The 26982-nt window shown below is 41.5% G+C and overlaps 1 protein-coding gene across 5 annotated transcripts in view; it reads right to left on the bottom strand.

Moving 5' to 3' along the window:
* Positions 1-17656, bottom strand: part of HACD2 (3-hydroxyacyl-CoA dehydratase 2) — a 91899-nt gene extending 74243 nt beyond the window's left edge. For all 5 annotated transcript variants that reach the window (XM_060150464.1, XM_060150465.1, XM_060150466.1 and 2 more), the window contains exons 1-2: positions 17459-17656; positions 14806-14923 (exon numbers count right to left, since the gene is read on the bottom strand). In XM_060150464.1, coding sequence (XP_060006447.1) covers positions 14806-14923; positions 17459-17613 — 273 coding nt within the window. In that variant the 5' untranslated portion in view covers positions 17614-17656. The remainder of the gene's footprint in view (positions 1-14805; positions 14924-17458) is intronic.
* Between the last annotated feature and the right edge of the window lie 9326 nt (positions 17657-26982).

The raw sequence follows: 26982 nt of genomic DNA, 5'->3' as shown, positions 1-26982 counted from the left end.
CCCTGGTGGGGCAGTGGTTAAGAATCCGCCTGCCAATGCAGGGGACACGGGTGCCAGCTCTGGTCCGGGAGGATCCCACATGTCGCGGAGCAATTAAGCCCGTGTGCCACAATTACTGAGCGTATGCTCTAGGGCCTGTGAACCACAACTACTGAAGCCTGTGCGCCTAGAGCCTGTGCTCCACAACAAGAGAAGCCACCACAATGAGAAGCCCATGCACCGCAACAAAGAGAAAAGCCCACACGCAGCAATGAAGACCCAGTACAGCCAAAAATAAATAAAAAAATTTTAAAAATTTAATTAAAAAATAAATCTGCCTGCCAATGCAGGGGACACGGGTTCGATCCCTGGTCCAGGAAGATCCCACATGCTGCGGAGTGACTAAGCCCATAGGCCGTGACTAGTGAGCCTGTACTCTAGAGCCCATGGGCCCAACTGCTGAGCCCACGTGCCATGACTACTGAAGCTCACGCACCTAGAGTCCATGCTCCCCAACAAGAGAAGCCACTGCAATGAGAAGCCCACGCACCACAACGAAGAGTAGCCCCCACTTGCCGCAACTAGAGAAAGCCCGCACGCAGCAACGAAGACCCAATGCAGCCAAAAATAAATAAAATAAATGAATTCATTAAAAAAAAAGAAATTGAATGAGATCCCTGCATTTCACGAGTCTCCATTAACTTAAAGTCTGAACAGGAATCTCAATCTGTTCCATATTTTAAATCAAAAATTTCATTGCTTTTGCAGTTATAACACTGTTGCACTGAAATCCTTTTCAACTAAATATGCAAGCTGGAAATGCTATAATGTTTACAGAACAGAATGTGCAGAGTGAACAAATTACTCAATTATTTTGAGATGATACCTTTATTTCACTTAAGCTCCCTATTCATACCAACTGTGCTAGGTAGAATCCTAAAGATGATTCCCTAAGATTCTTGTACCTTGGTTATCCAATCAAACACTAAACAAGGTACCACAGGGCGGGAATTTTGCAAATGAAATTAAAGTCCGAAGTCAACTGATTTTAAGGCACAGAGATTATGTGGGTAGGCCTGATCCAACCAGGCCAGCCTTTTAAAAGCAGAGAGTTTTCTCCAGCTGGTGGCAGAAGAGGAACTCAAAGATATTCAGGGAACAAAAGATATTCAATATGCCATTTCTCACTTAGAAGATGGAGGAGGCCATGTGCAGGGACTGGAAAGCAGCCTCTAGGAGCTAGGAGTGACCTCCAGCTAATAGCTAGTAAGGAAATGGGACCTCAGACCTACAACCACAGGTTAAGTGGATTCTGTCAACAAGCTGAATAAGCTTAGAAGCAGACTCTTTCCCAGAGCCCCCAGATAGAAGCCAACCCAACTGGCACCTTAATTTCAGTCTTGTGAGACCCTGAGCAGAGAACCCAGCCAAGCCCAGTTTCTGACTTATAGAACTGTGAGCTAATAAATGAGTGTGGTTTTAAGCCACTAAGTTTGTGGTATTTTGTCATGCAGCAAGAGAAAACTAAGACAATGACCTTCTTCTAACTTAATAAGCTTTTTGTTTAATTTCTCGTGAAGATTTTTTAGTATGAATATGTACTACAAAACTATCAATTTATATTTGGAGAGGGATCAGCCCATGGTATATACAAAAGTCAGGGGGAATACAGACCTCCACTGCGTTGGACTGTCTCAGACAGCGCAGGACATCTACTTATAGCACCCCCATTCATTGTAGCAATCAAAACACCCTCTCAGTTTTCTAAATCGCACTCTAGAGGGGTCACACTGCTCTTGCTGAGATCTCCTGAGAATTACTGAACTAAAATAAGCATACCTCATTCAGAAGACTTGCCATATTCAAAATCTCCCTTGAAAATATGGCACAGTGCTAATGATCCAATGTCAGCTGCTAGGAGAGTTCACGCGGTTGAATGCTCCCCAATGTGTCTGCCACCAGTGTCTGTGTTCCCTGGGTGAGCCCCCCTTCCCCAGCCTCTCCAGGAGACTCCCCAAAGCCAGCAGGAGACTGGGGCATGAATGGAACTGGTAGAACTTGTACACAGGCAGCCAGGCTCCAGAGCTGGTGCTCTTAACCACTACATATATTATTGATTTTGAGATCTGTGCCTTACAAACCATAAATATTCAGAACTTTGAGCAGTACATTTGCTTCTCTCCTGTGTCTGGAATGAGAGATAACCAGAAGTACAGATTTAGACTCATTCATGAGCAGTTTCTAATGGTTTAGCTGGATGGTCAGGGACTTGGAAGGAACAGGATTGGAAGATAGTGACAAGGAAAGTTGGGGAAGAAGTATGTGGATGGATCTCTTAGAATGGGCATAGACATTGAAAATATTTGTCTCACGTGAATGCTCACCAAATGGCATCTACTGTAAAGCAGACTCTTAATGATGGTGGACAAAATGATGGACACTATTAACGTCAACTAGACTCTTCCCAGCCATCCCAGTGTTTCCTCAATAGACCCATGAACAAATTGGCCACGTTAACAAGAATGGAGGCTACGCACGGGCTCAACAACATGAACTTCCTCTTAGCAAGGCAGACCTGGTTAACCCTACTGCTGAGCGCCTAATCTGCCAATAGCCGAGATCAGAATTAAGGGCCCTATAAAGCATCATTTCCCAGGCGGACAGCACACAACCTGAGGGTAGGTCGATTACATGGGATTTCTTCCGCCAAGGAGGGAGCAGACATTTGCCCTCACTGGAATAAACACATACTCTAGATGTGGATTTGCCTTCCTTGCCCACAATGCCTCTGCCAGTGTCGCCATCTATGAACTCACAGGGTGCCTGATCTGCCATCATAGCATTCTACAAAGTATTGTGTCTGATCAAAGAACTCACTTCACAGCAAAAGAAATACATACATCAATGGGCTCAGGCCCACTGAATCATTTGCTCTTAACCACATATGCCATCACCCAGAAATGCCTGGCTTAGTTGAAAGGTAGAATGATTTACCGAAGACTCAGTTATGATGCCAACTGGGAGACAGCACCTTGAAAGAATAGGGTTCTGCCTTACAGGACGCAGTTTATACTTTGAATCACAGATGCTGTGTTCCTCATCACCGGATTACACAGGTCCAAGAATCAAGGGGAGGAAGTAGGAGTGGCTACTCTCACTATTATACCTATTAACCCACCTAAAGAATTTCTGCCTTCCATCCTGGCAACTTTGAGCTCTACTTGTTTGGAGAGCTTAGTCTCTACAAGGTTACTGGTTGCACCAGGTGACAACAATGGTTCTACTGAATTGGAAGATTAGACTGCCATCTGGCCATTTTGGGCTCCTAATTCATGCTACTGCACCAATAGGCAAAAAAAGGGGGTTTATCTATGGATGGAGTGGTCAATCCTGATTGCCAAGGGGATATCATGTTGCCATACACAATCGAGGCAAAGCATACTATATATGGAAGCCAGGGGGTTCTGAGGCACCTCTTAGCATTTCCAGTAGTAAATGTTAATGGAAAACTACAGCAACCAAAAAGAGGCAGAATGACTAAGGACTCAGACCCCTTGGGAATGAAGGTTTGGGTCACTGCTGTGGGTAAGGGAAATATGGAATGGGTAGTAGAAGAAGGAAGCCACAGGTATCAACTATAACCTCATGACCAATTACAGAAAGAAAAACTGCAAAAAAAAAAAAAAAAAAAGCAGTAAACATCTCTCGCTTGAACCCTTTCCATTTCCACCCAGTGGCAATAAGCTCATTTTAGTTTCAAAATTCAACCTCAGTGTTGAATGTCATCTTTCACAATAGGTTACTTTGAAACATCTTTTTTGTAAAAGTTTCTAAGATTTGCACTAAGGAAATTAATTTTGTAAGTTACCAACAAGTTTGTTCAGTTTCATTTTTTAAAAAGACTTCCATTTTTTAACGAGTAGTTTTAGGTTCACAGCAAAACTGAGAGGAAGGTACAGAGCTCTCCCATTTACCCCCTGCCCCCCACTCAAGCACAGCCTCCCCACTATCAAAATCCCCAACCAGCGTGGTATGTTTGTTACAACTGATGGACCTGTACTGACACATCACTGTCACTCGAAGTCTGTAGCTGAGGGTTCAATGTTGCTGTTATACCTTCTATGGGCTTGGACAAATGTATAATGACATGTACCCACCATTACAGTATCATACAGAGTAGTTTCACTGCCATAAAAATCCTCTGTGCTGTGTCTATTCACCCTTCAGTTTCATTTTTTTTTTTTTTTTTTTTTTTTGCGGTACGCGGGCCTCTCACCGCTGCGGCCTCTCCCGCTGCGGAGCACAGGCTCCGGACGCGCAGGCCCAGCGGCCACGGCTCACGGGCCCAGCCGCTCCGCGGCACGTGGGATCCTCCCGGACCGGGTCACGAACCCGCGTCTCCAGCATCGGCAGGCGGACTCTCAACCACTGCGCCACCAGGGAAGCCCCAGTTTCATTTTTAATCCAAGGTAAAATAACAATAACAAAGTCCAAAAAAGAGTAACAAGTTTCAAGAGGAATATGAACCCAAGCAGCTTTAGTTCATGGATTTAACATCATTCAGCTATAGTAAGTCCCAATTTCTGTCTTTCAATTCAAAATTCCACATTCTTGGAGAAAAGTCTGACCAGCCCAGTTTGGGCCAGGTGTGCAACCCTGGATCAGTGAGCTATGGCCTGAGAGGCAGAGTCAGGGGTAGAGATGCAGCTGGTATGGGTCTAGTGGTAGAACTGCGAAAATTTCCAGAGAATAAAACCCCCTGAGCTGGGCAGCTCCACAAAGCATGTCTACTACACTCATGTTATGGAGAGGTCTAGAACTAATTTGGGTTATGTTTACCAGTATTTGGTTAGTTTTGAAATTTATATTTATGATTTCATCTTTTTTTCTTAAAACTTACCTATATAATAACATGTAGCCTTGAAAGACATCGATATGTTATCAGCAGTTATCATTAGCTTATGACCGACATGTTTTTTCTTCTTTATGTATATCTGGGTTTTGCTACAATGAATATATAGCACTTATGTTATAGATGATTATGATTAGAGGCAAACACCTTTCCCCTCTCCTCTGGCTTCATGAGAAGGCTTTTCTTCCAAATATTTCTGGTCTCTCTCCACCCATTAATCACTTTACTTGGGAAAGGAAGGATGACGCATCTGATCAGTAAATTGGCAAGAATGGGGCATGCGTACCTCAGCTCCACCCTAGGGCTTCCACAGAGAACCCCAAGCTCTCTGGTTTTCTCCATGCTGCCCTGGCCCTTGCTGCCTGGGGGAGGCAGAGTCTACCTCTGGAGTTCAGTTAGCAAACCTGCCTGACTTGCACACTAACACACAGCCTCCCGCTAGGCCTTTATCACTAATAAAGGTGATTTTTAGGGTCCTTATACAATTTGAGTTATTTCCCAATGTTCAGAACATAAGCAAGAAAAAGGGGGTATTTAGTGCGCTCTCTCAAAGGTTTCAATCCAAACATGTTTTCAAAATCCTTTTATATCCATTTTTGAAGGAGGAAATAGGTGAAATTTCCTTAATCACTGTTACTTTTTCTGTCACTTAATCTGACCTTTTTTGCTGTATTTGGCTCTATAATTTATTAATTCATTATCTGCTTTATTTTCATATTCTGACTGTGAAATGTTGAAGCCCCACAGCACTTAGAACTGGAAAAAAAGTGTTAAGGTCATCTAATCCAGAATATTCATTACAGAGAGGTTGAGACCAAGTGGCACAGCCAAGTCTTAGTACCCAAATTTCTTGTCTCCAGTGTTCTTTTACATATACTGTGACACTTCTCAAGTACAATTCTATTTTTACTTCTTTAGCCATTTCTGCCAGCTTTTCTATGATAATCATTCAGCCATTAATAAATTCCACCAACATGTGTCTACCATGTTCCTTCTGCGTGACAAATTGTAAATGCGGCAAGTTTCTCTTTGGCTTCTGCTCTGAAATCAACTTTATCTTAAGCAGGATGGTCCTGTTTTTCTTGTATGCTTGGTCGTGGAAGGCTGGATGTCCTTTAGTAAGCTTACGTCAGTCTTTTACAGGCAACAGATTGTTGAATTTTGCTTTTTAAACGAGTAACCACCATCCTACTTTTTTACTTTGATAAAATTAATGAGTCTACTTGCAAAGACATCAGAAACAATGCATTTGTGTGTAGTCAATCATCCTATAAGTTTATTGTTACTGCTACTGTCTTTTTAATTTAACAGATGTAAAATTCTGTACTTCACTTTAAATCAAAAGATAACCTATCTAAGCTGTCTATTTTCTTCTTTTTTCAAAGAACTTTTTTAAAAAATAAATTTATTTATTTATTTTATTTTTGGCTGCATTGGGTCTTTGCTGTGTGTGGGCTTTCTTTAGTTGCAGTGAGCGGGGGCTACTCTTCGTTGTGGTGTGTGGGCTTCTCATTGCTGTGGCTTCTCTTGTTGCAGAGCACCTGCTCCAGGTGTGTGGGCTTCAGTAGTTGTGGCCCATGGGGCTCAGTTGCTCCGCAGCATGTGGGATCTTCCCAGACCAGGGCTTGAACCCGTGTCCCCTGCCTTAGCAGGTGGATTCTTTTTTTTTTTTTTTTTTTTGTGGTACGCGGGCCTCTCACTGTTGTGGCCTCTCCCGTTGCGGAGCACAGGCTCCGGACGCGCAGGCTCAGCGGCCATGGCTCACGGGCCCAGCCGCTCTGCAGCATGTGGGATCTTCCCGGACCGGGGCATGAACCCGTGTCCCCTGCATCGGCATGTGGACCTCCAACCACTGCGCCAACAGGGAAGCCCAGGAGGTGGATTCTTAACCACTGTGCCTCCAGGGAAGCCCTCAAAGAACTTTTAAATCTTATTTTCCTAGTTCATTTTTGTTTTCTATTATACTTTATTACATATTTATTACATATTATATCTTTCCTTTTTAATTTAAAGATTCACAAAGTGATATATATGTAAATGCACACTAAAGTATATAGAAGAAAAAGCAGAAATTCCCTTGTATTCCCCCCAAATACCACATCCGTCCTCAGAGGTAAGTGCAGTAACAGTTTGATATGCACCCTTCCATACCTTTTCCAATATCTGCAATTTGCTTTTTCTTTTGATTTTCCTAACCTGAAAACATCACCATATTTTAATAATTATTCTCATTACTTTTGTCTTATGAATTAAAAAGTTTATAAACTCTGTGGTGACCTAAAATTTACATCACAAGGTTTGTGTTCCTTTGCTTTCCCTCCTTCCCACTTCGTTCTACCCTGGGAGAATCTGAAATATTTTATGAAATTACATGTGGATACCTTGCAATCTGTATGACGGTCTAAAGCTATGCTGTCAACGCAGTAGTCACTAGCCACATGTGCCTATTTAAATTTCAGTTAAAAGTAAATAAAACTAAAAACTCAAGATTTTCAGTCTCACCTGCCCCATGGGCTCAACAGCGGCTAGTATATCAGACAGCACAGATTTGGAATATTATCGTTGCAGAGAGTTCTTCTGCACAGTGCTAGTCTAAAGAATTGGTTAATTTTATTGGACTTCCCTGGCGGCACAGTGGTTAACAATCCGTCTGCCAAGGTCGGGGACACGGGTTTGAGCCCTGGTCCAGGAAGATCCCACATGCTGCAGAGCAACTAGGCCCGTGCGCCACAACTACTGAAGCCCGCACGCCTAGAGCCCATGCTCCACAAGAGAAGCCACTGCAATGAGAAGCCCGTGCATCGCAACAAAGAGTAGCCCCTGCTCGCCACAACTAGAGAAAGCCTGCATGCAGCAGTGAAGACCCAAAGCAGCCAAAAATAAATAAATAAAAAACAACTTTATTAAAAAAAATTGGTTAATTTTATTTACTTATATATCAGTTAAAAACCCTTTGATAATGTTTTTTCAAAGTTCTATTATTTTGGTAGGTGTTTTCAAAATGTCTCCATCTGTAGGAAATTGCATGGTCTGTTATTCAGGAACCTAATGCTGTCTCCTAGCTTCATATGAATCTTTTTATTTTTCAAAGTCTAACGTCCCAAGTTGTTTTACCATTACATTTTAAGATCTCTTCTCTGCTAGAAATCACTTATCTTTCTTTTAAGTTTAAAAATTTAACAAATAGGTGCCCAGGAAGGGAAGGGATTTTTTTTCTTGAAAAACAGTGCCTATGTACAACTCCATATACTCTCAATAACCGTACTGAGAGGGGCTTTCCGTTCTGAATAGTTTTCTAGAATTTTTCCTGATTGTCTTTGAGTTATACTTTCCAATCTTTTCTACTTCTGGTAGCCGTACTTTTTGACAGGTTGTATACCCTCATTCTGTTTTCTAGATACCTTGGTTCTACTATACTATTCATCTGTTAAGTTTCACTACTTTCCTGTATATTTTGTTTTTCTGTTTTATTGATAATCATTCATGCATTAGCTAGTCCACCAACACATAATATCTCTGATATGCCTGGCACTATGTATTTTGTAACGTTCTTTTTGACATTCAAATAGTACACTCTGAACAGTCCCAATGGTTTCTGCTCTGTAATCTGTTTTAGCTGAGACTATAACTAGGAACTCCTGCCTTTCTTGAATCTTCAGTATCACTTATTTCTCTGCACTGTGGCCTGCTTCCTGCCCTGAACCGCCACCATTGACATTTTTAGTTTTCTTTAAAAAAAAAATTTTAGCACACTCTTTTCTATAGCCAATACCTATCTTCTCTGAATACCGTATCAATTTGCTTCTATTTGCTTGAGTTGTTAAGCAGTGAGGCCTGTGTGGGTGGACTCCTGTTTCCCACAGTCTCCCTCTTCCCTTCTAATGTTGTGACACTTATTAATTATACCCAAGTTCTATTTCCCTCTGGTTTTCACACTGTTTCTGAAGCTGGTTTGTCTGGGTTTGCTGTCATTCCTGTTTGTGTCAGATAGCTCTACTATGACTTGCTCTGCTAGCTTTTCAGAAGTCTATTTTAGAGGGCTGGTTTCTCAAAACAAGTCCTCAGAATAAAGTTAGTCTAAAATGTGCATATAGCTTGTGTTTCAGAAGTTCCTTTTTAAAATTACTGAGAAATTAGCATGTTTCCAAAAGGAAGAAAAATATTACAGATGATGGTTATGTCCCCAGATGAGTTCAGAAAGGCAAAGTTAATATACAATGTGCCTAAAGTATTAGTAATATCACAGAACCCCACCACCTAGTATCTCTGTGGGAAAAAATCATCCAGTAGTTGAGGCAAAAAGACAAAAACTGGCAGGGAGACAAGATGGGAGCCCTCTTCCTACAAATTCTTAAGATTTTGCTATATATTAGAGAAATATCCAAAATCAGTTTCCTATTATTTCATTAAAGGATCTGAGGAGAGTTGTGACGTGAGGCATTAGAATTAGACCAGAATACAGAGATGGGGCTTAGAAAACAACAAAAGCTATCTTCTCTCCTTCACTGCTTCTCCAGAACCAGTTCTGCCATTTCAGACCCAGTCCTAAATCAACTCTAGGAAAAGATAACAAATGACACTATTTTTCTTTATTTTATTTTATTTTTCGGTAGATAAGAGGGTTCCAAGCATTAGAAGGAGATGGAAGAGAATAAGAAGGAAAGGAGGTGCCTGTGGTCCATTAGATATTCCAAGATGGACGGTGGCAGGTAAATGATATTGAATATATGTACTGATGTACATGTGTTGAAGATGGTCTGTATTAGTCTCAACAATTAATGTCTCTGCAGAGCAGTCCTTAACCTACTGGAATCCTCACTGTCAATCACAGAGGCACATCCAATTACGAGTATTTGAAAATGTCTTTGCTGCAATTACATTCTTATGTTAACTAAATATATTTAGAAATCCAAATTCTCTTAGAAATAATTTTAAAGCGCCATAATGTAGGATCTTTAATTTCTAAACTTTAACTCAGTTCTTAACAAAGCTGGAAAGATAGTCTGTCCTTATCCATGAACATCATGGACCCGAAAAAAAGAATAAAGTAAAAAGAAAATTTATCCGGCTCATTATAGATGAACAGCATTTTTTTTTTTTTTTGCGGCACGCGGGCCTCTCACTGTTCTGGCCTCTCCCATTGCGGAGCACAGGTTCCGGACGCGCAGGCTCAGCGGCCATGGCTCATGGGCCTAGCCGCTCCGCGGCACGTGGGATCTTCCCGGACCGGGGCACGAACCTGCGTCCCCTGCATCGGCAGGCGGACTCTCAACCACTGCGCCACCAGGGAAGCCCCTGAACGGCATTTTTTAAAAATTGAGATATAATTCACATATCACAAAATTCACTTATTTAAAGTGTACATTCAGTGATTTTTAGTTATGTTCCCAAGGTTGTGCAACCATACCACCATCTAATTCAAGAATATTTTCATCACCTTAAAAGGAAATCCTGTACCCATTAGCAGTCCCTCCCCATTCTCTCCTCCCCACAGCCCCTGGCAACCATTAATCTACTTTCTGTCTCTATGATTTGCCTATTCTGGACATTTTGTATAAATGGAATCAAACAACACATGGCTTTTTGTTTCTGGCTTCTTTCACAAAGCATGTTTTCAAGATTCATCCATGTTATAACAAGTACCAGTAATTCACTCATTTTATGGTATGGAGATATATTTTATTTATCTATGAATGGCATTTTAAAAATATACTTTTGCTACCTATGTTAATTAGCTCTCAGATTCAACTCAAGACACATTGTAGTTATTCACACACTGATCCCTTGGCCCACAAAGTTATCAGTATTTTACTTTCTAACAATTTATAAATCATCTCATGCCTTACCATCTTCACTGTATTGCGTCTCATTACTTTGGTAAATACTTCTTGGACTTAATGCCTAGCACCACTTTTCTATAAATTGTCCCTTCCCTCCAACTTCTATATGGTTAATGTGACCCTACTCTTGTCTACAGGTCCAGGAATAAGCACCTGATTCAAGCTGGACATATATAGGCCCTTTGCTAGGAATATGGAAATGGAAATAATATTGTTTTTAATTAGCTGCTCTCGATTGCAGAAACTACAATCTCAGGAGTTTTCTGTTACCATTGTCTGCCACACAGACTTAAGAAACCAAAAACAAAACCCAGTCTGCAAGAAGAGAAGAATCAGAGAAAAAGAGAGAGAGACAATAGTAGAGATAAGAGACAGAGCAAGACCTCCTGGGTTCCCTGTGGTGCTCCAGTCCCAGATTCCAGGCCATTCCTAAAGCCCAGCTGCATCCCCACCCTTGGATTCCATGGGACATAATATACACTTATAATAAATTCCCCTTACAGTTTAAGTCAGTTTCTATAATCTCCAGCCAAGAGTCCTAACATAGTCATCTACCCAGTAGGATTTTAATGTCTTTACTAGCAAGGGCTCAACCTCCATGGCACCCATTACAGTGACTCAAACACATACTTATTTAACTATCACCTGTGGAATATTTTGAAAAACTATCTATAAAAATTACTCAAGACATTCTTGGATACGTATGTGGAAAAAAATTAAGATTTCTGTCTACTTTATTAAAAAGCTATATTATTGGGACTTCCCTGGTGGTCCAGTGGCTAAGCTTCCATGCTCCCAACGTAGGGGCCCAGGATCAATCCCTGGTCAGGGAACTAGATCCCGCATGCCGCAACTAAAGGTCCCACATGCCGCAACTAAAGGTCCCGCATACCGTAACTAAAGGTCCTGAATGCTGCAACAACAACAGAAAGATTCTGCATGCCACAATGAAGATCCCGCACACAGCAATGGAGATCCTGTCTGCCGCCGCAACTAAGACCTGGTGCAGCCAAAGAAATAATTTTTTTTTTTTTTTTTTTTTTTGCAGTACGCAGGCCTCTCACTGTTGTGGCCTCTCCCGTTGCGGAGCATAGGCTCTGGACGCACAGGCTCAGCGGCCATGGCTCACGGGCCCAGCTGCTCTGCGGCATGTGGGATCTTCCCGGACCGGGGCATGAACCTGCGTCCCCTGCATCGGCAGGCGGACTCTCAACCACTGCGCCACCAGGGAAGCCCCAGAAATAAATATTTTTTTAAAAAGCTATATTATTGTATCACAAACTGAATATATCTTTGCACCCATTTTGCAAAAAATCATTTAATTTCCTCAGAAAGTCTTTCTGTATTACACTACTACATGCCCATTTACACTTGCTTAGTAAATGTTTTATATTTTTAAAAAGCAAAGTGTTATATTTTCCTAAGAAGATTTGAAGTTTCTTGAGAACAAGTAATCTCTATTTCCTCTTAAAGCAAATTCCCACAGAACCTACTAAAGAATAATCACACAGATTACTATTCAGAATATTCATGCAGAGATATAAGTGAGTAGCTGACCTCCCTGGACTCATTTTTTCCTCCTATAAACACGGTTTATTGTCAAGCACGAATAATTTCCATAAGGACAACTTATCTGTAATTAAACAACACTAAGCACATTATTATACTATGTAGGTTAGGTAGGCAATAAAACATTCCTTAATGGACGGCTCAGGAGATGCAGCTCTAGCAAGCCTGCTCTCTTGTCTCAGGTTGAGGGGTCTACTGCCATCACTGCCCTCTAGAAAGTTAATTCTCTGCACATCCCAGGGAGTCTTCATTCATTTTGCAGAGTTCTTTTCCCAAAATCAAATCCAGGATTTGTCACCTAATTGGGTCTTAGTGGGGATAACAGAGATAAAACCAGAACTCCAAAATATTTTCTTAAATCCCTATTAAAAATTTTATAGGGATAAATGCGCTAATCCCTCCAAGTCTAAGATCTGGTTCCTGAGTAGATTTTGCATCACACTATTTAATGTCACAACCTTCCCTAAGATATCCTTAAATTTTAAAAATTATACCTCTAATATTACCAAGTCTTACAGAGATAGAATCCCCTTTAAATTAGTAAATTATTGAAGTATTCCAGTTGGATACAACTTACTATATCAAGCACTCAGGCAGTTTCTGATGGTCTTGACTCCAAACTTGGTTCTCTGTAGCTTGAGAACTGTGCTGGCCAAAGCTCTGACAGACAAGTGATACTTATTTACTACTGCCCCTTTCCCCCCAAAATTTAAGCCTCTAAGTTTACAATATGGCCCACACAAGGATTTGCTAGTCTCCTCAAACTCAAACTGTTAGGGCAGAAAGGAACTTTACAAATCTACTTCAAACTAATTATTTTACAAATGAGAAAACAAGGTGGACAAGAGATAAATGACTCGCCCAAATTCACAAAGTAAGTTGGTAAAACCAGCATGCTTAGAATAAGGGCACTCAGCCTCCAGCTGTATGTTCATTTCATCATACCATCTAACTTAAACATGTAAGTATGGACAGTATTGAAATCTCTCTGCTTTCTGGGAGAAAAAAACCCCAAACCTACAACTTTCTGCTTTCAGAAATGAGGGTGAGGGCTTCCCTGGTGGCGCAGTGGTTAAGAATCCGCCTGCCAATGCAGGGGACACGGGTTCGAGCCCTGGTCCTGGAAGATCCCACATGCCGTGGAGCAACTAAGCTCGTGTGCCACAACTACAGAGCCCGCGCTCTAGAGTCTGTGAGCCACAACTACTGAGCCCACATGCTGCAAATACTGAAGCCCACATGCTGCAACTACTGAAGCCCATGCATCCTAGAGCCCGTGCTCCTCAACAAGAGAAGCCACTGCGATGATAAGGCCACACATCACAACGAAGAGTAGCCCCCAGCCTGCCCGCAGCAACGAAGACCCAACGCAGCCAAATATAAGTAAATAAACTAATTAAAAAAAAAAAAAGAGGGTGAGAGGTTGAGGTAACATCTCATTTCATGGAGATAAATGGTCTTTTCTTAAACAGCCTTCCAAATGTCATGATGGGCTTGGCCTAAAGGCTAGGTAAAATGAAACTGAATATCAGATCTTCTCTGCAACCCGAAAATTTTTCACCATAATGAACTATGGCAGCTATGGTGTGTGCCCAAAGCTACCTCATTCCCCCTTTTCCATTAACGAAGTCTACAGTCCCTTGGCCAGAAGTATGGGCATGTGTCCTAGATCTGACTAATCAAGTATTGCACATCACTGGCAAGAGTGATTGGTCTAGGTAAGACCAACCAGAATCCTTCCCTAACGCTGAAAAAATAAGCTCTCTCCCACCAGGTGGAGAAGGCAATCTGCAGTAGGAGAGCCTAAGACTAATATTCAAAGAGAAATAGAGAGAAGCAGTGATGAGAGATGGAAAGAGAGTGCTGCAACATCAAATCCTTGGTTCTCATTCCCAAGCTGGTTCCTTTGATTTTGTAAGTTAACCCTATTATCTTTATCAACTACAGAAGCCAATAAATTTCCTTTTGCTTAAAATAATTTGAATTGCAAGTCAAAAATCCTATCATATACTTACCCCAGAAGACAGGACTGGATATATATATTACCCTTAATACAGGGAAATTAATAAACTATTGTTTAAAAAGGTTTTTGGAGGCTTTTAAACAGGCTCTACTATTTCTTATATTTATCATTCCTGACATCCTACACTCACCAACTTCACTGTTCCCATTATATGCCCGGTCCCTGTAAGTATCTGAGTTTGCTAACACTTCCCTAGGAAGTCCCTAGAATTTTTAAAAATCCTAATATAAGCTTGTTTCATTTGATTGCCAATAAAAGTTAAATGTAAAATATATTCCAGGTAATACAAGTTAAATGAGATCTTATTTATGTAGAATGTCAAAAAGATAAACCAGGTATCAACATTATACACGGCATTCTACGAGGCAAGTTTTCAACATTTAAAGCAAATCCAGCAGAAACATGGCTACTTCAATATAATTTAGTAGCTTGTTTTAATTTTAAAACAACAGAAATCAACAACAACAAATCTCAGGACCCACCTCCAATAAGGCTCCAGTTTGGAAGAATTTCAAAGGCTTTTCAATGGAATAATAAAGGCTATGATAGCTACCCTTAGCCAGGTATGCTCTGACCAGACCAACAGCTATAACGAGCCACCTAAGAAAAAGAGCAATCAGAAGAAAAAAAAAAAGTAAGTAGGATTATAATAGAAAGATGTGGCAATCATAGATATTACTAAAGGTGACCTCAAGATCTGTGTCCTAGGTTTATCGATTATCACTCTCAAACGCTAAGCTGTATGTAATGCACAGAAATGTTGCACCTCCAGCAGCACCCTACGAAGAGTGCTTTTTGCAAAAGCACAGTGGCACCTCACCCATCTGGAGCTCAGCTTTTTGGCAACCTTGCCCGTTGAGAACAAGACCAAAAGGAGGGAAATAAGCTAAATTGGTCCTTGAGCAGCTAAATTAGGTGCCAGGAAGTCCAAGACAAGAGAAAAAAACTATTAAAGGAAAATTTTAAATGCCCTGTGCAGTTAAAGGGTCTGTAATAACAACAGGGTGGAGAGATGTTTTAAACTATTTTTAGAAGTATCTCATTGAACATACCCCTACCTTAAAATCTATTCTTTTAAAAGACTGCAAATGACATATGAATAAATGGTTTGTTTTTTAAAAAGAATAAAAGGTTTTTAAGCTGAGATTCCCAAAATCAATTTAGTAAAGAAAGCCAGATCAATACAAAACACAAAACAGGGAAGCACTTAGGCATATGGCTCTGAACTCTACATTTCTGTTCTACTGTCCTCCAAAATAAATTTCTCAGGCCTTGTAGTTTTTTATTTGTTAAGTTCCATAATTAAATGAGGTATATCATTATTAAGGTGTGTCTCCTTGAAGGTGCTAACAGATTTATTTATGTGTAAAATCTTAACTAAGCAGTGGGGTATGTGGTCTATGTTATTTCTAGAAACTATCATACAAATACATCGAACAAGAGTTTGTAAAAAAAAAAAAAAAGAAATGAATTCCTTAATGGTGTAACTGGTTCAGCATTTTCAGTAGCCTAGAAAAAAAGCTTACTTTACTCTCATATCCCCAACTTTTCTTCTGGTTTAAGATACCACTCCTTACCCTCCACCCCATTCTCTATGTTCATGGTTCAGGAATAAAGGCTTCTTTTCGTCTTCCCCAATGTATCTTAAAATCCCTCTTCAGTACAATGCTCTCATCAAAGCCCTTGCTAAGATGACAAGAATTTTTATATATAAATACACACATATGCACTGATGAATATTCTTTTAAAATCATTCTGTGACCATTTATGTGATAAAGAAAACGTGCATCTGTAATATGGCTTCTAAACCCAGAACTACTACTAACAAGTTCTGTGACCTCAAGTCAAGCAAGTCACAACTTCTCTGAGCCTAGGTTTCAATACTGGCTATTTCTAATACTAGCCATAAAGCCTATGATCCTCTCAAGATGTGTTTGCGTGTGTGTGTGTGAAAAAAGCAAGGTGCTGAAATGCTAATCATTAGCATTCATATTTTTAAAATACCTATGTACACATATTTGCTTGTATCAGTATCTGAAACATAAACAAAATTATCTGCCTTCCAGGGAGGAAATCTGGGTGGAAGGGAAGGTAGAGGGAAGATTTTCACTGTATGCCCGTGCATACATTTTCAATTTTGCACCTGGCCAATGTATTATCTATTTTAAAAATAAATAAAACTGGATGTTCATTATACAGTTCTTTCAACTTTTCTATATGTTTGAAAATTTTCATAATAAAATGTTAAGAATTTTTTTTTACAAATTTATAAAATTTAAAAATATATAACAGTCTGATCCTGTGATCCTTGTCATCAAAAATAATGGGGTCAGAGAATTAGAGGAATCTTGGAGATCACCTAGCTCAACTCTTTAGTTTTTACAGATGAAAAAACGGATGTCTTGAGAAATAAAATGATTTATCCAAGGTCACACAGTTAGTGTCATAACTACAACTAAAAACTCGCTGCGACAAGGGATGGACTGAAATAAAGGAGAAACAAGAGGGGGTAAAATCTGTTTCCAGGGTCTATTACGCTTCTCCCCAGTAACTCTGCCTTCCATCTCTAGTGTCTTCCCCACCTCAATCCATCCTACAAAGTCTAAACTCACCTAAAGCACAGGACTGCTCATGTCACTGGGCAAAAACTTTGAACGCTGTTCCACTACCTTTCCCATTAAAGTTCATCCTGGATTTTGAAAACAGCCGCCGAAATAAATGGTCAACTCTGCAGACACAGGTCCCTCCACTCCCTTTGGGGAGAACAGCTCGCCATTCGTGACTTGCCGCCTGGGCTCTCAGCGCTGCAGGATCGCCCGGCACAACGCCCCTCAGACATGGACGTGTGGCTAGCCCATACGTCCTCCCAAGGCCCTCCGGACCAGCGCCTGGGCAGCCTCCCCCGAGCCCCCTTGGAGCACTGGAACTCCAGCTCGGTACCTGGGAACTTGCTCGACCCCCAGCAAGCACCCAGGCGGATTCAGCCTCGACTGCCCCCGGAGCCCAGGTGCCGGGGACCGGACTCCCGCCACCGGGGCTGCGCTGCGCGCGGCGGGCCAGCCGGGCCGCTCCTCCTGCCGCAGAGCCCCCTCCCCGGCCAGACTCTCTCCCCGCCTTCCCGAGCCCCAGCCTCACCCCGCGGTCATCACCACATTGTAGATGACCAGGTACGCCGTGGCCAGAGGCCCCGGGCCCTTTTTCTTTCGCGAGCCGCTGGCTTCGCCGGCCCCGGCCCGGGCCCCGCCGCCCCCATTCCCTTTCGTTGCTGCAGTCGCCGCGGCTGCCGCCATATCAAACGCCGGGAGCACGCTCTCCTCGCGCGAACACCTCCGCCCAGACTGGCCACTGCGAGCGGGGTGGTGGGAAGGACAAGGGAGAGGCGGGGCCGAGGCCGCGGGGCGGAGCCAGGGACAGCGCCCACGGCTGCCGCCATCTTGGAGGAGGGCAAAGACGCTCCCGGCCCTCCCGCCCCTCCGCTCGCCTCAGTCGCCACCGCCATCGTGGAACAGGGTAATCACCGCCGCTTTTGCGCTTCCGGTAATAACCTCCGGCGCCATCTTGGATTAGGTCAATGTTGTGTTTGGCCTTATTCGAGAGGCCAGTTGTTTCTGCCGTCTGGCTGTTTCGTCGTCCCTGGTTATTCTCTCTCCTATAATTTCCGCCTCTGTGTGGGATTAATAAAATGATGCTTTCATTTTCCCTTCTCATCTTGACTTCTCGCAGTGGTCGTATCTTCACCCCTATACACGCGGTTCGAGTAACCTGCCATTTTGGGTCAGGGCAATTTACGCTGATTTCGCTTCCCATCATCCCTAGAGGCCGGCGGGAACTGCCCTTTATCTTAACTGCTAGCCGGGTTGAAGATTCTGTCTCTGAAGGTTTATTCCCTGCCTTTTGACTTTAAGTTACTTGTACAGTGGAGAACGTCAACGAGAAGTATGTCCCTTTTACTATCCGATTAAAGTTGCCCGTGTGGCCTAGGATCCAGTGTCATTCTTGAGGGCCTGGAGGATGCCCAAATGCGTCTTCCAGCCCGAAGCCGCGTGGGCTCGCCCGTCGCCGAAGCCCGTCGTCGAAGCAGGACGAGGATGAGACGATTAGGCTGCCGGCTAAGGGTGAGGTGTCGAGTGGAGCGAGAAGCTTTCCACCCACAGTATTCCAAGGTAGAGGGATGTTGGCTTATATGGAAAACATGTCTGCTTAAGGAAAGCGGGACAGCTTGGGGAACCTGCTTCAACCAGCTGACCTCACTTTCCATTCACTGCTTTGTTCTAGCGGTTTTTGGTTTGTATTAGAAGTCTCCTAACCGTCAATTTTCTCATGCCCAAATCTCTCTTTAAATTAATTACTGTACATGTGGTATACGATACTTATTTATTCTTTCCAGTAAGTATTTATTTTATGGAGCGTCTGCGAGATTGCACTGGGGTTCATGGCACTAAGTGAAAGACCAAGTCCTCGGTCTCCCAGACGTTATAGAGGGAGCCAGGTGAAAATAACTGTGTTAGTTGGTGAAGAGTGTTATCAGTTAGGAAGTTGTTTCAGTAATCCAGGCCGTAGCGAGTCGTGGTTTGGGCCAGAGTGGTCGCAATTGAGGTGATGAAAACTGAATTGAATTCTGGACATATTTTAGAAGTAGCGCTGATAAGATTTGTTGATATGTTAGCTGTGGAGTGTGAGGTAAAAGACATTATGAGTAGCTTGGAATAATTGAGTTGTAGAAGAAGCTATTTTGAAGGCAGAAATCTGAGATTTTATCTTTTACTTGCTGAGCTTGACGTCTATTAGACATTCAAGTGGAGAGGTTGAGTAGACAGATATAGACACTGAGGTTCCAGGAAGAAGTGTGGACTAGAGGTATAAATTTGACAGCCATCAGGGCGGTGATGGTATTTAGAGCCATGAGATATCTAAAGATTGAGAGGTAATAACTAAACGGTTGTCAGTGTCTCATCCTTACAGCCCCACCGATTGTGTAGAGATCCTGTTGCCTGGTTTTCCTGACTTCTTTAAAGTGCAAGTTGGTGTACTCACGTTGCAGACTGTGATCAGAGGGAAAAATTTTTGCAAAGGAAATAAAGAAGCGAGTCATTTTGCAGAGCAGATAATCACTATCTAAAAGCTTCTTTCATTCATTTAACTGATATTTTTCCCAATATAACCTGCTTAGTGGGAAAGTAGGAGGCAGGAATGCATAAAGCTCTGTCGGAAATCAATTTAAAACTCAACGTATCTTCTTACAGTCACTTAGACTCCAGTCTGTTCTCTCCAGTATAGTCATAGTGATCTTTTCCAAATACAAACTTGTTCATGTCTACTACCTTCCCCCCACTCTCTTGTGACATTTAAATGGCTTTTAATGGCAGTTATGGTAAAGTATAAAATATTTAATGTGACCCACAATAATGTGCGTGGTCTTAACTCCTACCTGCTTCTTCAGTCTCACGTCACACCATGCTCTCCCTAGACATACTACCTTTATCTTAGTTCTTCCAATGAGTGATGAGCCTTTCTGCCACAGGGGCTTTGAGCCTGTTGTTCTCTCTGCCTAGAATCTCCATCCCTTCTGATCTTCCTCCTTCTGATCTAAGTTTGCCATCACTTTCCCTAAACTTCTGGAATGAGTCATTCACCTTGTCTCCACGTACTTCCTCTCATGACACAGGCCACAGTAATTTTATATTTACTCATGTGACTTCTCTCCCCAATAGACCACAAGTTTCATTAGACAGGAATAGTGGTATTTTCTTGTAGTAGTGGTTTGTTTGAGTTGTTTGTGTTTTTCCCCTTCATTGCCTGACACATTGCCAGCAACATGATTCTGTCTGGATCAAGCATGATTTCTCTAGCAAAAGTAATTATTTCAAGCCTTAGGACTATCATGACACAAGCAGAGCTCATTAGAGTTCTTCTGTGAAATTGATATGAAGATGCTGGGGTGTAGTGTTCATCTTTTTGTCAGGATTATTAAAAATAAGAGGTTGCGCTCCTGGCTCCAGACAGTCACCTTCCCTTCCATGTGGGGAGAGGAGAAACCAAGCAAACACGAGGGACTCTGTGTTTTGAGGGCTTTGGGTCTTGATTCCAGTCCCTGAGGTCTGGTACTTGATGCTTTTCCTTCAATTTTGTGGGTTTTCTCATTATTCTCCCCAGCAAGGGAGTCAATATATTTCTTTTGCTTAATCTAGCAGTCCCAGAACAACAACAACAACAAACCACAGCTCTATCCCATTTGTTCCAATAAAAGCCCTGGAAAGTAATCTCTTTAGTTTGAGTCACATGCCCATCACTGAGCCAATCATTGCAACCAAAGGGGATACAATATGCTGACTGGCCAGGTCTTTGTCATATACACATAGCAGGAGGAGGGAGGCTTCACCCAAACTATATAAATTGAGTTTATACATCCCCCGCATTTGGGGGATATAGTTCCCCCAGAAGTAATAAGGGAGTTGTTATCAGAAGAAGAGAATAGATGTTGGGCAGGTATGGTAGGCTGAAAAATGCCCCCCCTCATTGATGTCAAATATCTGTGAATGTTACCGTATTTGGAAAATACATTTAAATTAAAGATCTTAAGATGAGAAGATAATCTTGGATTATCCAGTGGGCCCTAAATGCAATCACATATCCTTATAGAATAGACACACCGAGAAAAAGAGTCACACACAGGAAGAGGAGGAGGCAGTGTGACCACAGAGGCAGAGATTGGAGTGATGAACCACAAATCGAGGTATGTTGACAGCCACCAGAATCTGAAAGGTGCAAAGAATGGATTCTCCTTTAGAGCCTCCAGAGGCAGTACAGACTTGCCTTGCAATACCTTGATCTCAGACTTAGAGAATTGTGAGAGAACAAATTTGTCTTAAGCCACCCAGTTTGTGGTAATTTGTTACTGCAGCAACAGAAAACTAATACAGCAGATAAAAACAACAGATACTGAATGTATATTATATGCCTCCAAGTATCTTACTCCAAGCCGAGTATTGGGAGAATTGCTACATTCAAAGAATAATTGAGAATGTTAAGCAGGTTAGAGTGGTCTAAATAAACATTATTTCTGAGGACTACAAAGCAGTATTGTTGTGAGGAGAGAAGTCAGGAAAAGCTTCTCGAAGGCATGTCTCGAACATAATCATAGGGATGTGTTATGAAAAGGTTGAAAGTCATTAAAGTGAGAGAAGATAAAAGGTAAAAAATGTAAGAGGACACAGCCATGTTGTGTCTACAGAAAGCTAACGAGGGTGAAGGGATAAAAATAAGTCTAAATAAATAGTTGGGACTTGATTGCTGGACTGAGGAATTTAAATTTGAACTAAGACATGGTAATGAATCAGGTTCTTAAATAGTTATAGGTTGAAAGTATTATCCGAAAAGAAAAATCAACTCCCATTTATTAGTTTCCTATTGCTGCTGTAAAAAATTATCACAAGTTAGTGGCTTGACACATCATGGAATTTATTCTTTTAAAGTTCTGTGGATCAGAAGTCCAAAATGATTCTTTCAGGGATAAAGTCAAGGTGTTGGCAGGGCTGGTTCTTTCTGGAAGCTCCAAGGGAGAATCCATTCTTTACCTCTTCCAGCTCCTAGAAGTTGCTGGCATTCCTTGGCTACAGTCACATCTCTCCAGTCTCTCCAATCTCTGATTCTGTTGTTGGAATACCTTCTCTGATTTTGATTCTCCTGCTTCTCTCTTACAACAACTTTTGCGATTACATTGGGCCCAACCTGATGGTCAGGGATACTCTCCCTATCTTAAAATCCTTGACTTAATCTTATCTGCCAGTCCCCTTTACCTTATAAATAACAGTCTGGGGGTTAGAGCATGGACATATTTGGGGGCTATTATTCAGCCTACCACATTCCATTACCAAAAGAGAGGGAGGGAGGGAGAGAGGGAAAACCCCAAAGACTTGAAAAATGATAAACATTCTTTAAACCACTGCTGAATTTGCAGGAAAGTAAAGGGTATCTCCAAAGTGGGGATCAGAAGTGGAGTGAGGGCTTGTGTTGGGCATGGTAAAGAATAGGAAATTGAAACCAGAACAGTGATCAGTTAGTAAAAGCAAAAGCCAGGATTTCTCTGAAGGTAAATGCTAATGCCAGTGTAGGGCTGAGACTAATCAAGTGAGTTTTCTAGGGCATTTTCTATTTGGGCACAACCCATTGATTTCAACATATGAATTTTGAGGGGCTCATAAACATTCAGACCATAGAAGTTGCCTTCCTTGACAAAAGGGATTTTGTAGGTGTGATTAAATCAGGGACCCTGAGATGAGGAGATCATCTTGGATTATCTGGGTGGGTCCTCTGTAATCATAAAAGGGAGGCAGAGGAAGAATCAGTCAGCCAGAAGGCAGTGTGACTACAGAAGAAAGTCGGAGTGAGAGGCAGTGTTTTTGGCTTTGAAGATGGAGGAAGGGGGCTTCCAGAATCTGGAAAACACAAGGAAGTAGGTTCTTCCCTAGAGCCTTCAGAAAGGAATGCAGCCGTGCCAACATCTTGATTTTAGCCCAGTGAGTCCTGTACTGGACTGCTGATCTACAGAACTATAAGATAATAAATTTGCATTGTTTTTTAAGCCACTAAGTTTGTGGTAATTTGTTACATCAGTAATTGAAAACTAATACAGTAATACATCTGTATCAACAGCAGCCAAAAAGCATTACTAGAGGTAAAATCTTTCATAATAATGAACCGTTCTGTTCACCAGGAGAACAACAATTTTAAACAGGTATGCGTAATTTAAGAGGTATGGCCTCTGTGCTACTGTTCCAATTCTACGTAGAGAATTATAAAACATTATTGGATGATGTTAAGGAAGACCTAAATAAGTGGAGAGATACTGAGTTCATAGATTGGAAGACTCAATACAGTAAAGATGACAGTTCTCCCCAAATTCATTTATAAATTGCATGCAATTGCAATCAAAATTTCACCAACTAGTTTTTGTTTTTTGTTTTGATTTTTGTGGAATTTGAGAAGCAGATTGAGATTTTATATGGAAATTTTAATGGTCCAAAAATTACCAGGATATTGGGAGAACTTGCTCTACAAGGTAACAACATTTATTGTAAACTATAGTTTTACAATTAAGACAGTATAGTATTAGCATAAGGATGGCAAATAGACTGATAGAACAGGATAGAGAGTCCAGGAACAGACCCACACATATATAGTCACTTTATTTATGACAGAGATACAGTAGGGAAAAGATGAACATTCCAGTAAATGATTCTGGGAGAAGTGGATATTCGTATGGGAAAAAAAAATTTCCTACCTCACACTATACACAAAAATCATTTCTAGACTTAAAATGTGAAAGTCAACATTTAAAGCTTTTAGAATTAGTATAGGAGAATATCTTTATGACCTCAAAGGTAAGGAAAGAATTTTAAAACAAGATATAAAAAGTACCAACTGTAAATGAAAAGGTTGCTACTTTGACTATATTAAAGTAAAGGATTTTTGTTCATCAAAAGATAGCATAAAACAAGCAAAAAAAAAAAAGCAAGGTACAGAGTGGGAGAGGATATTTGCCACACATGTAATTAATAAACGACTAGTCTCCACAACGTATGAAAACTCCTTCAAATCTGTAAGAGATAATTACATTGAAAACGTGGGCAAAAAAAATATAAATGACCAGTAAACATATGCAAATATGTTCAACTTCTTATTAATCGGGGAAATGAAAATTATAAGCACAGTGTGATACCATTAGCCATTCTCTGGAGTGGGTAAAATGAAACTGTTTGATAGTACCAGCTGTTGGTGAGGGGACTGCAAGTGGCGAGTTGGCACATTCACTTTGGAAAGCAGTTTGGCATTATCTAGGAAAGTCAAAGATACACATATCCCATGACTGTTTTTCTAATGCCAGGTTGATGGCCTTAAAGATTCCCTAGGGTACATATATCAGAATATTCAAAGCAGTATTTTTCGTTATAGTCCCACACTGAATGGAACACATCTATCTACAGTAGAATAAATAAATAAATTGTATATCTTACGATGGGATACTTTACAGTGATGCAGGTGAACAAATTGCAGCTCTATTGAGTTATAACAGAGGAATCTCAAACAATATTGAGTGAAAGAAGTAAGGCACAGAAGAATACATACAGTATGATTCATTCATCTAAAGTTAAAAATCAGGCTAAATGAAAAATTATATTGTTTAAGGGATTCATACACAGGTGGTAAAACTAAAGAAAAGCAAAGAAATTATCATCACAAAAGTCAGGATAGTGGATACTTACCCAGGATAGGTAAGATAGGTGGATAGTGGGGAGGGAGGAATTTATGACCAAGAGGGGACAAGTAGCAAGGATTGGGAGAGTGGCAGGGAGAGGAGTTCTGGGAGTAATGGAAATGCTTTATTTCTTCACCTGGGTGGTGGTTATATAGGTTTTCCCGTAGTGATAATTCATTAAGATGTATATTTATGTTTTGGGTGCTTTTTGCTTATACTTTATATGTTAGATATACTTTATATGCTTGATATACATAAGTGATATATAATAAAAAATAAAGAGGAGTCCTGCTAGTAGGAAATACTGCATCAGGATGATCATGTAAGAAGCTATTGTAGTTAATCTGGGTATAATAAAGATGTTAAGGGGGGCATCCCTGGTGGTGCAGTGGTTAAGAATCCGCCTGCCAATGCAGGGGACACGGGTTCGAGCCCTGGTCCGGGAAGATCCCACATGCCGCGGAGCAACTAAGCCCGTGCACCACAACTACTGAGCCTGCGCTCTAGAGCCCGGGAGCCACAACTACTGAGCCCGCACGCCTAGAGCCCGTGCTCCGCAACCAAAGAAGCCACTGCAATGAGAAGCCCGTGCACTCCAATGAAGAGTACCCACTGCTCGCCACAGCTAGAGAAAGCCCAGGCACAGCAACGAAGACCCAACGCAGCTAAAAATAAATAAATATATATATATTTAAAAAAAAAGATGTTAAGGGGACAGCATCGCTGGCACCTCTTTTTTTAAAAAAAATTATTTATTTATTTTGGCTGCTCTGGGTCTTAGTTGCGGCATGCGGGATCTAGGTCCCCAACTAAGGATTGAACCCAGGCCCCCTGCATTGGGAGCACGGAGTCTTACCCACTAGACCACCAGGGAAGTCCCTGGCACCTCTTTTAAAGAGAAGCTGCTGAGGCAAAACCCTGGTGACAGATAGTGGCCATGTTTTGTACCCTATTATCTTCATCCCTTTGACTACAGATAGGAATACATATACAGATGGTAAGACTATACAACAAAGCAATGAAATGTTTATCACACATTCAGGATAGTGGATACTTCTGGACTTGAGCTGGGCACCTGATCCAGGAGTTATTGATAGGGAGGCACCCCTCTTCCTCATCTTTTCATCTCCATAAAAAAAGGCAACTTCTGTACAAAAGAGGTTATGTACTAATCAGATTTCCAGCTTCCTGAACAATGGAGACCAAAACTGGTTAGTTAGAGAGGAGTGTATTGAAAGGACATTGGATAGCTCACAAAATTGATGGAAAAGCTGAAGAATAAGGTTTGGAACATCGACAGGAGCCAAGGGAAATTAGACATCTAAAAATAGAGACCAAATCAATACACAGGAAGAGTCTGGTTAGTATCTAACAACTTCTGTCATTGGCACAGCCACCATTGGGCATTGGATGCTGCCATTATTGTTTCCTCTGTCACCTCTGGAAAGATTCTAAACTGCCATTTACTTCTCTGTGTTATTCACTCCAGAGTCAAGGTTGTAGGTAGGAGCATATTGTTGGAAGCTGACATGCCCAAATTCTAGAGACAAGGCAGATGGGAAAGGGGCTATTTGCCCACACTTGAGCTTCTTTATTGGAATTACCTCCAAATAGGAAGTGTGTTTAGATACTGGGTGGCCAAAAATGAGAGACACCCATCACAGGAAATATCAGAAATAAACATATCTGGCCCCACAGGGAGGAGGAAAGAGTAATATGATTAAGATCTGTGAAATTCTTTGGGCCATGTTTTAACCGGGGGACGAGAGATTCTGCACAGTCAGGAAAGGCAGCCAGGCTGACTCTGCTGCCCTGCAGTGCACCATTCTCTCTCTTTTCTAGTTTCTCTGCCTGTGATTGGGAATAGGGAGTAGGGTGTAATTCTGATCAGCCCTGTGCTACTGGCCAGGCTATCTTCAATTCAGGAAGCTGAAAGTCCAGATGGCAGCAATCTCCATGGTTGGTCACGTGCCCCAAAACATACCCTTATAGGGCTCTCTCTTTTTCTTTTATTATTTTTTTATTGAAGTGTAGTTGATTCACAATGTTGTGCCAGTCTGCTGTACAGCAAAATGACTCAGTTATACACATATAGACACTCTTTTTTTATATTCTTTTCCAATTTGGTTTATCACAGGATATTTAATATAGTTCCCTGTGCTATACAATAGGCCCTTGTTGTTTATCCATCCTATATATAATAGTTTACATCTGCTAATCCTAAACTCCCAGTCCTTCCCCCACCCCCTTCCCCCTTGGCAACCACAAGTCTGTTCTCTGTGTCTGTGAGTCTGTTTCTGTTTTGTAGGTAGGTTCCTTTGTGCCATATTTTAGATTCCACATATAAGTGATACCATGTGGTATTTTTCTCTTTCTGACTTACTTCACTTAGTATGATAATCTC

Source organism: Lagenorhynchus albirostris, chromosome 5 (genome assembly GCF_949774975.1).
Source record: "Lagenorhynchus albirostris chromosome 5, mLagAlb1.1, whole genome shotgun sequence".
Lineage (NCBI taxonomy): Eukaryota > Metazoa > Chordata > Mammalia > Artiodactyla > Delphinidae > Lagenorhynchus > Lagenorhynchus albirostris.
The sequence above is the reverse complement of the archived record's forward strand: the minus strand, read 5'-3'. Positions and strand labels throughout refer to the sequence as shown.